We start from the raw sequence: 13,092 nt of genomic DNA on the forward strand, positions 1-13,092 counted from the left end.
CATTTGTAAACAACAAATTGTAACCCGCATTCCACCCAAAGGATGCTTTTCCATCCTGCACGTTTTTGTCACATCACAAATTACTGTAAAGTTAAATGCATCAAAGTTCGCGGGATTTGATTTCGTGTTAGCCAGAAAAATGACTTTTCGCGGTGGTTTTAAGTTCGCGGTGAAGCGGCCATTGCCAAAACCGCGAACAGTAAACCACTGCGAAAGTTTCTGCATTTACAGTATGCAGACTAGACTAACAGGTAATTCACAGCCCATCCCAACCCATGATTAGTCTTTCCTGATCAAACTTAATGGAGGTATTTTATTGGACTGCACCTAACTGCACCAGACATTCGCAAAGTGTCCGAAACCAACTTGTCACCCAAAATTGCTGTTTTCTAATGAATTTTCCAAAATTTGTTTTTTGGAAAATACACAGAATAACCCAGATCAGCATAAATCTATAACGTTAGTTCCCCCACTTGTGATAAGTGAAAATGTTTTTTTAACTGCAAATTTCTTTTTGATACATTTCTTATCACTGTACATAAACAAAAGTGTTAGAACTGTTACACAAACACTCACACAAGTACTACGTACCATTACATCAAAAACTAGCTTTTTATTTTTCATCTTTATCACTTTTGACTGAACAATTCTGATCTTTGATGTACTGATCTAATAATACATGTAATCTTCAGTTATCTTATGAAAGATATCCATCAATCACATCAACATTTCAGTTATTCAGCCACTTTTAGCCCAACTTGTATACTCCTCACTTTCTTCTCATCCCAAGGCCTTTAATCAAAGCATCCTGCACAAACCTTCTACGAGGGGCGTGCAATTAGTAATGGTCCTGACCCATTTCCCATAGCAGGAGATTAATGAAACTTGGCACAGTTATTAGTCTTTCTCTTCATAGGAATCACCCAGAGTTATGCATTTCTCCCATCGTTTGATGCAGCTCTGGACACCGATTTTGTAGGACACCCCAGGTTGGTCCTCCAACTGATGCCTCATCAATGGCACAAGAGGGACGACCAGGTCTGGGAGCTGTTTCCACAGACTTCCAGCCACGTTTGAATTCAGGATGCCAGCGTTTTACAAGGTCATATGATGGGGCATCATCACCATAAGTTTCATTTATTTCATCAAAAGTCTTCTTTGGTGTGGGTCCTTTCAAATACAAAAACCGGATCACTGCGCGACACTCAACTGGTTCCATTTCACACCTGGTCCATTTCGCACCTGACTAAGTTCAAACACCAGTAAATCAGAAACCACAATTAGTTCAGAGCTGTCTTTTGCAACATAACCCATAGAGATATGAATTATTACACATACAAAATTTCATTTAGATCAGACAACTGGAAGTGGGTCAGGACCATTACTTATTGCACGCCCCTCGTACCTAGATGGCTGGAGGTGTTCTATGGCTTTTTTCTGATGTTTTTATATCGTATTACAACACAAGTGCAATCAGAAAAAAACACCAGTCATAGAAAACCTCCAGCCACCAAGATGGTATGCACTGGAGGCCAATGCATTTACACCTTTAAATGGCTGTAAGTTCTCTGCAGCCTTGGGGCACACATCCTGACATACAGAAATGAAAGAATTGCCTACATGTACTACTAGTAACTTCAGAGTATCCATATCTGTATCTGTATCTGATACTGTATAGATGGAATAAGAGTCTTTCGATGTAACGCCAGCTTCGCAGGCACACTGCATGGCAGCAGCTGGTTACTATTACACTGAACGACCTGTCACACCTAACCTTTGCACATCTCATATACATTGTATGTACATGTACTATGCAATGGTACTTTGCACATCTAGTACACGTACTACATGTATGTACTGGTAATCTACTGTTTGTTTGCTTCTCAGCTTACTGATAGCAATGTGTGACAACTTGTCATAACTAAGTTATACACAACAGAATTGTTCCTAATTTGTGTAGTATCTTCAGAATATTTTCTAATTTTCAGCCTTACTATATGTACAACTACTGTACATACATGTGCGATTTCTCAATCTTACTCAAGGGATGAGACACAAAATACAAGTCAACTTTGCAATATAAAAAAGGGAAACATTATATATAACGCTAGTTCACCTTCATCCGTTGGGTAACCTATATCCGTTGCTTTTAAGAATAGGGTAATTGGGGAGATCACGTTGATGGGCGTTGGTTTAAAATTTCAATATTTTCAGTACATTGCAGTTTAAAACTACCACCCGTCGAAATGATGTGCCTAAATAAACTGTTTTGACAAACAACGGATATAGGTTACCCCGCGGATAAAGGTGAACTAGCGGTATATATATAGAAGACACTTATGGACATTTTCACTAAACATGTAACTTTTGTCACTGCACTAAAGGTTTAAAGGCCTTGATGTAACTTACATAGTACTACATTGTACATTGTAAATCAAGTTAGTAAACAAGCTAAGAAAGCAACAATTATATCTTCAACAATATTGTCTAAGTATACCTACATTTATGACCATCTAATTTCTTCCCCTTTGACAGGAAAGTACATCAAAGTAAAAATTATAAAATAACAGAAAACCTTCTACATACACATAAGTACTCACCGTTCTACTGAAAATTGCAACTTTTTTCTAATACAATGTACTGGAATTCTGCAACATCTAAAAACAGGATAACATACAGATGTATATTGCAATACTGAAATAAAATTTGGCCACTTTATAGTCATGGTTAAAATAAAACTAGACAGACTATACTACTAGATCAGTGGATTTTTGAATTTGTTAGCAATGTAACATTATGCCTGGTGTACGTAGAAGTTAAGGTTTCTCAACATTCACCATAGCAACTGTAATCAAATTGCAGATTTCTTGTTTGAGTCAATCAAACTTCCTGTATAACATTTGGACATAAACAAAACAGCTCAAATGAATTCTTTCACTGTATTTGCACTTGGGTTTAGCAACTTTAATTTAAACTGCATTTCAGGGAGTTCCTGGAAGTGTAGGGCACATGTTAGCTTTTTTTTTCAGCATCAAATTTCTTTGAAATAGTTAATCATTCAAATGTGTATTTGGTGCCAGAATAGTCTCTGAAGCAAACTCTTTTTAAATAGTCTGAAATATATTTCAATAAATGTTACATATCTCATATCTCTGTGGAAGATGAATGTCCAAGGATGTGTATGTCAATGATACACATATTTCAGGTTACATTTCCACATCTTATCGCACAGACTGGGACATGTGGATCGGCGTCAGCATCTCTTCAAACGTCGCGCCCTTCACGTTCGCGCCGCGCAGGTTCGCGTCCTGCAAGTCGCACCCCGTCAGGTTGCAGTTCTCCAAGTCCGTGCCCGCCAGAATTGCGCCTCTCAAGTTGCAATTCTGCAGACTGGCGTTCTTCAGAGTTGCAACTCGCAGATTGACCCCGCCCATCTGGCTGCACTCCAGGTCGACGCCCTTCATGTTGCAGCCCTCCATGTTCGCTCGCAGGCCCGTCGGGTCTTCGAAATTGCACCCCCGCATGGAGGCGCCCTCCAGATTCGCACACACCATCTTGACACCCTGTAGGTTTGCCCCTTCCAGGACGGCTTTCGAGAGGTCTGCTCGCTCGAGAGAGCAACTGGCAAGGTTGGCCCCGGAGAGATCAGCGTTGTGGAAGTTGGCTTGTTTGAAGTTGATGTATCTCAGGTCCAGTTTGGACAGGTCGGCACCGGAGAAGTTGATGCCCTGCATCCTGAGTTCGCGGTTTGACGGCGTCGCGATCAAGATGCGGACAAACTCCCGTCTCGTCAGGGGGGTCCCGTCTCCGATGGGCTCTCCGGTCTTGATGATGTCTTCAAGGATTTCCACGAGGGTGAAGATACCGAAAAATTTTGCCTCCTCCAACACACCCTCAGGGTTGACTCCCTGGTTGAGTATCAGGCGGCCATGGCGAAGGAAGTTCAAGATCGGTTCAAAGTAGAGAGGGCTGCGGTCGATGAGATAAGCTCCGGAATCATCCCTCGCGTGTGACCACAGGCTTGTGGACTCATCGTCAAACATTCTGGCAAGCATACTCTCCGGCTCTTTAGTCACCAGAGTACTTCTGGTGGTTGTAAACAACTGCCCTCCAACGTTTACGGAAATCCAGTCTGTTTGCGATGGGCCGGCCAAGTCATGGTTCACGTGCGCCCTCTGGCGGAAGGCCCCATTATGGCAAGTTCTTGACGGTTCCTTTCGGTTTGTTTTGGTTTCAAAGAACGGCTCTCCCGGTGACACATACAGTACGTCATTGTCCCTGATCACATCAATCTCATCCACAAGAGCTCCCTGCTCCGTATAGAGCGTCTTCGCGTCAACGGTTAGCTTGTGACTGGCGATTTTGAGAAGCTCTTCCATGTCTGACGGAATCAAGCAAACGCAACCCTTTTCCCGACTCCTGTTTACAAACAGCGTCACTCTCGGCCGTGCCATGGTTCAGAGGAAGCCTTCTAAATGTGAACAATCAGCTCATCGTCTACAGACCTTGGTATACGGTTACCTTACTGTTATATAACGAGTTGATCCTGACGCTGTGCCTCGCACATCTTGGGCTTGGCACCGCCATTTTGAATGTTTTACTAGCGCAGTGCGACACCGTGCAGTAGCGACACCTAGCGATTCAGAGTCACCTCTCAGGGAGAAAAACAAGACCGTACATTAGTGACATTTAGCGATACCTATTTGCTTTGCAGGTTTCTTATTCCAGGTGTGTGTACCTTACCTTCGCTAGGTTATATTTTCGGTATAGTGTATGGACAGCATAACCCTTGAAGGTCTGGTTGGATTGTCTTGATATTCGGTATGTGGATAGGTCTTCATGAGACCTCAAAATGATTCGATTTTGGGCCCCCTTCCTGCTTGTTATGGTATTACAGAAATCATTACAGCGGAACTTCCGGGTTTGATATCTTGAGTTCCAGTGTTAGAGTCGTGATTTATGAGTGGTAGATCCATACTTCCTAAATTCAGAGTGGTCCAGGTAGAATTTGTCTGGTGCAGGTAATTTTCAATTTCAACCTGCACCAGTGCAAGTATGAAAAAAAAAAGCATTTTGGGCCCTGATATTCCTAGTATGACATTGTTCATTTGTTCCAAATTAAAAGATGTACATTTACAGATTTTCATGAAAAATCTGTATCAACCCTCCTAATTCAACAAAATTGATCCATTTATCAAGGACAAGATTGGGTGTCTGTGTGGCACAACGGCTAGAGCATTGGAGTCAGAATCAGAAGGTCCTGAGTTCTAAACTCGCCATGCCCCTGCCCCCATGACGGTGGAGTGACGCCCACCGAGCCTCACGGCTAATCTGTGTAAAGGTGCCAAAAAACACCTACGGATTTGGTGTTGCCAGTGTGTCAACATCTGCACACTTGCCACTGAGACCCGTGAATTTTTTTTATTTTTTTATCAAGGACATTATTACAAGGCCCATACAGTTAATTAGCTGCACAAATGTCATTGAAAAACTCAACAAGAATATTGGAGAATTTGAGTGTGCTTTACTAGTACAAATTAACATTTAACTGACCCATAAACAACTTTTTATTGAATATGGTATACCCATGAACATAGACTCCAAATGGATGAAACATTGTTATACACAACTGTAGTAACATGTCTCTCATAGTTACATAGTCATCAGCTGCCTCCTGTGTAAAAAGAATGTTTTAGCAAGTAGACAGAATAAGGTGGTGTAATATCATAATATAATAGTAAAATTTTGCTGCAACTTTGACTGAGTTGATTTATATGAATTTCGCTCCAGGTTTCCCCCCAGGACACATACTACTACACATTGAAAAGTGCCATTTGGCAATGTTTTCTCTGCTGAAATAAACTAACAATAGACGTATTGGATATTATTATTAGGCTAAAAAATTTAATACTTTTTTTCAATATGAGATAATTTCTAAGAACTATAAAACAAGAAGAGTGGTTACTTTTCCTGAAGAAGAAATTGCCATACAATGCAATCAAAACATCATAATATCATGACATGCTTAACTGGTTGACTTAAGGGCTATACTAGACTTAATGACTCTGAATGCTAACATATAACCAATTTCCTGTGCATAACAGCATCAAATTTGCTGTCACTCTTTTGTCTCACAAGTTTGAGACCGTGTGGAATAAGGTGGAATGTTTTCAGCTTTCCCTAAGGCATTCATCTCTGTATCATTCATCTAATCAACTTTCTCTGACACTTTCTTCTTTGTTTATGTCTTTTGTTCATTCTGCACCTTTGTAGCCACCAGAGGCATCAGTATCTGCATCATCTATCCAATCATCAGTCTTTTCAGATGTTTCTAACACTCTTTCCTCTGTACCAAAACCTTTCATTGGCCCTTCATCTTTGTAAATTGTAGCCACCTGAGGCATTGGTTTCTGCATCTTCCATCCAATCATCATGCATCTCCAACACTTTTTCCTCTGTGTCCATGTCATTTGCTGGTTCCACACCTTTGTAATCACCTGAGGGAGAATTTTCTCCATCATCCATCAAATCATCAGGCATCTAAGATGTCCCCAACACGTCCTCCTCTTTGCCAACATCTCCTGTTGGTTCCACACCTTTGTAATCACCTGAGGGAGAAGTTTCTCCATCATCCATCAGATCCTTAAGCATCTCAGAAGTCCCCAACACGTCCTCCTCTTTGCCAACATCTCCTGCTGGTTCCACACCTTTGTAATCACCTGAGTGAGAAGTTTCTCCATCATCCATCAGATCCTTAAGCATCTCAGAAGTCCCCAACACGTCCTCCTCTTTACCCATATCTCCTGTTGGTTCCACACCTTTGTAATCACCTGAGTGAGAAGTTTCTCCATCATCCATCAGATCATCGGGTATCTCAGATGTCCCCAACACGTCCTCCTCTTTACCCATATCTCCTGTTGGTTCCACACCTTTGTAATCACCTGAGTGAGAAGTTTCTCCATCATCCATCAGATCATTCAGCATCTCAGATGTCCCCAACACGTCCTCCTCTTTACCCATATCTCCTGTTGGTTCCACACCTTTGTAATCACCTGAGTGAGAAGTTTCTCCATCATCCATCAGATCATCGGGTATCTCAGATGTCCCCAACACGTCCTCCTCTTTACCCATATCTCCTGTTGGTTCCACACCTTTGTAATCACCTGAGTGAGAAGTTTCTCCATCATCCATCAGATCATTCAGCATCTCAGATGTCCCCAACACGTCCTCCTCTTTACCCATATCTCCTGTTGGTTCCACACCTTTGTAATCACCTGAGTGAGAAGTTTCTCCATCATCCATCAGATCATCGGGTATCTCAGAAGTCCCCAACACATCCTCCTTCCTTGTTGGTTGTGCACCTTTGCCACTGCCTGCCTGCTGACAGTGTTCGGGATGGTGGGTCTTCATGTGCCACCTGAGGCAGTTGGACTGCCGTCCGCTGTAACCACACAGGTCGCACTTGAAGGGCGTGTCACCTGTGTGGATCCTCATGTGCACCGTCAGGTGGTCGTTTCTCAGGAACATCTGACCGCAGTGTGAACACAGGTGCCTCCGTTCACCTGTGTGATGCACCAAATGTGCCCTCATTTCCGCATTCCACTTGAAGGTTTTCTGACAGCCTTCCCAAGTACAAGGGACATCCTTAGACATGCGCCTGCGCTTCTCACTGACACTTACAGAGTCCCCCAATTTTCTTTGTTTTCTTCGCTTTTTTATGACAGGCTTGCCTCCTACAAAGTCACCATCTCTGTAGGGCATACTCTCTTGACACCTATCAGGTCTTTGTTGCCCATCCTGTGGTACTTGAAAGTGCCTTTTTGGCCTCCTCTTTGAGAAGAACCCTCGACAGAGACCACAAAAAGCCAGGCCGTCCTGTGGGCCTAAGTTTGCCCTGTCTTCAGAAGACATATGCGACCGTCGACATTTATTTAATGCATTTCTAGTAGGAAACCTTTTGTCGCAGATTTCACAAAATTTTGGATGGACGGCTTTCTTGTGCTTGTACAGCAGTGATGGACTCTCGAAGGTTTCCTCACATTCACAAACCCACGTCTTCTTTGGTCTGCTCTCACTCTTAGTCTCACAGGATGACTCTTTGCTGTTAGTTTTTCTCTTGGACGATTCTTTGGAATTTTTAACGGTTTTCCTCCTTTCTGATGGTGGGTGCCACGAATCGTCACTCTGGTGACCCTTTTCATTGTCTTCTGAAGACGCGGACTCTACCTCGCTTTCTTCCAAGATATCTCCGTGTCCGAGGATGTTTTCCTCTTCAGCTTCAGTATCATCTGTACCACAAGCGAACGTTGCACTGATGTCTCCAGAATTACCGTCATCCATCTCTTGTTCATCTCCCCCATCTACATCAGGACCACCTGTGCATAGTTGAGAAGTTACCTGGTTGTTATCACCATCACGAAGGGTCATCTCTGCTTCATCTTCATCTTTTACATCAGTACCAAAGCTCAGCTGAGATGTATGAAGATCTGTCTCTAGTTCATCAACTGTGTCAGAACTTACAGGAGAAGTTTGGTGAGGAGAAGTGGTATCATGATTACCAACGTTCATCTCCTGTTCATCAGTAGAATCATGATCAGTTGCAACAAAGCTGGGCTGAGATGTACCGGTATTCGCACAACTACCAAGGTCTGTCTCTAGTTCGTCTTCCTCCTTAACATGGATACCTTCAGAATGCAGCTCAAACTCAGAAGCTGTGTCAGTATCTGATAATCCATTGTTAGGATGAAGATAATGTTCCTCTTCTGGTACAGATACATGTATATTAGAAGCCACAGGACCTATGGCTGCAGAGTTGCTGTTCTTGGTGCGACTTGGACGACGGTATGTGAGTGTCGGTACAGCCTGCTCAGGATTTGCTGTGTGGCTGGTCCCTGTTGTCATACGGCTAGGCCCTACATAGTCAACTTTTACCGGGACACAATCGCGAGAGTTTGTCCTCTTCTGTGTGGTCTTACTTCTTACAACAGGCATACCCCGGCTTTCTGCCACTGTAGTCAGCAGGAACCATAGAAACTCCATGTCATCGCTGAAGCCCCTAGAAGCCATGATGTTGTTCCACGTGCACAGTAACCCTCGCTCTAGCAGAAGAGTTTTGTGGGTACTTTGACTGCCGATGTCTGCACTGGGAAGAGTTTTGTGGGTACTAGTACTTTGACTGCCGATGTCTACACTGGGAAGAGTTTTGTGGGTACTTTGACTGCCGATGTCTACACTGGGAAGAGTTTTGTGGGTACTTTGACTGCCGATGTCTACACTGGGAAGAGTTTTGTGGGTACTTTGACTGCCAATGTCTACACTGGAAAGAGTTTTGTGGGTACTTTGACTGCCGATGTCTGCACTGGGAAGAGTTTTGTGGGTACTTTGACTGCCGATGTCTGCACTGGGAAGAGTTTTGTGGGTACTTTGACTGCCGATGTCTGCACTGGGAAGAGTTTTGTGGGTACTTTGACTGCCGATGTCTGCACTGGGAAGAGTTTTGTGGGTACTTTGACTGCCAATGTCTACACTGGAAAGAGTTTTGTGGGTACTTTGACTGCCGATGTCTGCACTGGGAAGAGTTTTGTGGGTACTTTGACTGCCGATGTCTACACTGGGAAGAGTTTTGTGGGTACTTTGACTGCCGATGTCTGCACTGGGATACCTGAAGGGAAGGGAAATTGTTAAGCATTTATTTTTTTGTATTGCATACTTGGTAAACTGCCTCATGGCTTAACACACCAGGTTTGTACTGTGGAGTACAAGCTTGAGCAAATTTATTTTGGAATGGACACCTTCTCTTTTCTTCTTTTCTATAAGTGTGGTGAGTTCTAGCTTAGCTATTACATGCTCAAAGTGTGGCTCTCCTCAGACTACTAGTACCTTGTAAATCTTATTACCTGGATGTCTAACCTTCATCAATGTATGAAGAATACACATTTTAGGTGCGAATTCGAATGGTTCATACAGACGAAAGATGAACAGGAAAATACAAACCTGTCCAACAACGTCCGTGCAAGATCGCGATCAGTTTTCAGGTGGAGCTTCTTTTGAAGGCTTCTCCACTCCCCGAAGGTGTCTAACAATCGCACACGGGTTTTTGCCACGTCACGTCTTCGCTGTTTTCTAACAGACGGGGAGAAAGTGGGGGGTGGGCCCGGCTTCCTCCGCTTCACTCGGTCAGGGCTGCCGCTGTCCTCCATCTTGGTCGCCTCACTGCTGGTGGAGCTGTTGGCAGGCATTGCTGTGTTTGAACAGGGAAAGTCATGGGCTGGTGAATGAATGGTGGTTAAACCACAGGACTGAGCACAGAGCGCTTTTGTATTAGCTAATGTTAGTACTACTGAGGCACTGACTTTAATAGGCCATGTTGATTTGATTATCTGGATGACATCCTCTGAGAACACCAAGACTGATGCGAGCGTGCAAATAAACAAAGTTTGACCAAAAAAAGTTCCTTATGAAATCTAAGTGGTGCGAGGAAGGTTGAACATATATAAAAATCATTTTCGTTCTTTCACATCCTCTTTGACCTTGAATGTTCTATGACGTTTTCCAATATTTGTTTTTGCAATCCACTGCACATATTTGGTTATTTTGAAGCTGCTTTATACAATTTACAGTGTGGTTGAAAACTTTTTATTTTATTTTTGGAAATGGCCGAAACGCGTGCATGTCATCCATGTAACTAATCAAATGATCGCCTTAGTACACGTCTTCTTGAACTTCACTTCTGTTTTGTGGCCAGGGGGTTTACGGAAAAGGCTGGGCTGTCTACCCGGGCTGTCTACCAGGGCTGTCTACCTGGGCTGGCTATCACGTCAGGCTACTTGGACCTACGAAAGCCCATTGGGACAAAAGCTGTTTTAGCAGTAGGGGTTGTTTGTGCTCAGCGAAGAAGCTGTGTCTGAAGGATCTGTGTGTTATTATGTGAATGAGTTGTGTGAAGTGGCAGTGTGTGAAGGAGCTGTGTTTGAAGGAGCTGTGTATGTTACATAACCAGAGGTTCTGGGTTCGAATCAGTTGATATGCCACCGATTTTGTACACTTGGGAAGGGCTCTTAAAAAGAGTACCTATCTTCGGTAATTATAAGGGTCCCTCAGATAGGGCAAATGACTTACGGAAAAGACTAGGGGTCCTTCCTTCCCAGTGTAAGTGGTTCAAAACCTTAAGTCCTACGGCTACACCTGGGGTAATTGCTGTCGTATTGAGGTCTGAGTTAGCACCGAATGGCAGCAGTTCTAGACCCTTGCATTTTACTTTACTTTATTTCAGGCTCTAACTGGCCCATAAGACACATGGACAAACATGAAAAACATAAAATATGTACAACATTTTAGACCATCATGAAAATATTATGACTAAGTATAGAGGCGCCGCCAGAGATTGGGGAAGAAAGAATTGTGGTAAAAAGAGTCGGACCTGAGCACAGACTGCACAATGGTATTGGATGAATTGAAAAGCCTACTTACAAATGAATGGCACTGTTTGCGCCATCTGGCGTCGAAGGTATCCGTATTGTTAAATACAAACATTTCACTTGCGCTACAAGATCTAGGAAAATTCATTATTATACGTAAACGATTGTTGTGGGCAATGCGACATTTTGACAGAACATTCGAACGAAAAGAATTCAATTTTAGCAACGATTCAATTGTCGATCTTAATGTATGGCGTAGAAGGACCCTGACAGCCACTAAAGAATGGCTCCTGGACGCCTTTGACAAACTAGCCACCAGTCTTAAGACTAATCCAATCAGCCCAATAAATCGTGTTAATAGCCCTTCCCAATGGCACAAGATCGGTGGCATATCAACTGATTTGAACCCAGAACATCTGGGTTATGTAACACAGTGTCAAAATTGCTTCACACAAAGCCCCTTCACACACCGCTCCTTCAAACACAGCTCCTTCACATACAGCCCATTCACATACAGTTCCTTCACACATAGCGTATTCATTGAGCACAAACAACCCTACTGCTAAAACAGTTTTTGTCCCAATGGGCTTTCGTAGGTCCAAGTAGCCTGACGTGATAGCCAGCCCAGGTAGACAGCCCAGGTAGACAGCCCAGCCTTTTCCGTAAACCCGTGGCCTGGGGACTTCAGTTTTGTGCTAGTCTACATGTAAGTAACAAAATAAATTAATAATCCATAGTTTAAATAGTTTAAACAAACGACGCGGGAAAATAGAACCCTGCCCCCCTCCCCCACTTTCGTGTTTGGGACATGTCCCAAGCTGGAATCAGGCTGCAGGAAGCACTTTCGAACAGAGTTCTGATGTCGAAACCTTACCTACGCTGGCTGTTTAGAATACTCCAAGACGCCACCTTGGACTCCTAGATACGCACTGACTACCAAAAAAACATCGAATCGTCAGAATGCGACGTAGACCTGAGAAAACGCCACGGGGGTTTCTTTCGTAAACTTATGCATGATTCATCACAGATGTTCCTGTTGTTGTTATCTCCCGTGCTCTAACGCCACCTTGCGGAATCTATGTAAAGTACAACCATTGACACGAATGAGGTCGTCATCAACAGTACGCGAATGATTTTGTATCAAAGCGCATACTCTCGCTACACTCACTGGCCATAAACTTAAAGTATAGATTGCGTGTGTATGGAGGGGGTGGGGCGAGTGGCTACGAACTTTCAGTCTTGTTGATCACATATCACCAAACGGGCCAGCAGAGAATCAGCATCTCCTACTCTGTTGTTCCGATGTCAGAAGGCAGCAAATTCTAAATAGTATCCAGCAGAAACAAGTCCATACCAGTGAAAGTGTATAAAGTGTCCAGCATTTAATGTTTGAAAAATGTTTGAGAGAACATATGAGATAATATTTTGTGCCCTGTATTCGGAAGTAGATCAACAGTGCGCTGTTTCCGTGTCATAACGTGTTAGCCATTCAATTCTACTATACTGTAAAAGTAACGTTTACGTTACTACAGCACAGAGCACCATTGGATGGATATGGATATTTCAAAGCGCGGCAAGAACAGTATCTCTTATTTTAATGTTACACTCCACTCTAGCTTCTGATATCTTCTGTATGCCTTTTCCGTTACAATTGCGTGTTTGTATGTTACGTCAA

The 13,092-nt window shown here is 43.2% G+C and overlaps 1 protein-coding gene across 1 annotated transcript; it reads right to left on the reverse strand.

Annotated features, from left to right (window-relative positions):
* Positions 1-2,692: 2,692 nt before the first annotated feature.
* On the reverse strand, positions 2,693-4,630 carry LOC118430646 (BTB/POZ domain-containing protein KCTD9-like). Its single transcript, XM_035841630.1, has one exon. The coding sequence runs from the start codon at positions 4,452-4,454 to the stop codon at positions 3,222-3,224; it is 1,233 nt and encodes a 410-aa protein (XP_035697523.1). The 5' UTR covers positions 4,455-4,630; the 3' UTR covers positions 2,693-3,221.
* Between the last annotated feature and the right edge of the window lie 8,462 nt (positions 4,631-13,092).

This window comes from Branchiostoma floridae, chromosome 14, assembly GCF_000003815.2.
Source record: "Branchiostoma floridae strain S238N-H82 chromosome 14, Bfl_VNyyK, whole genome shotgun sequence".
Lineage (NCBI taxonomy): Eukaryota > Metazoa > Chordata > Leptocardii > Amphioxiformes > Branchiostomatidae > Branchiostoma > Branchiostoma floridae.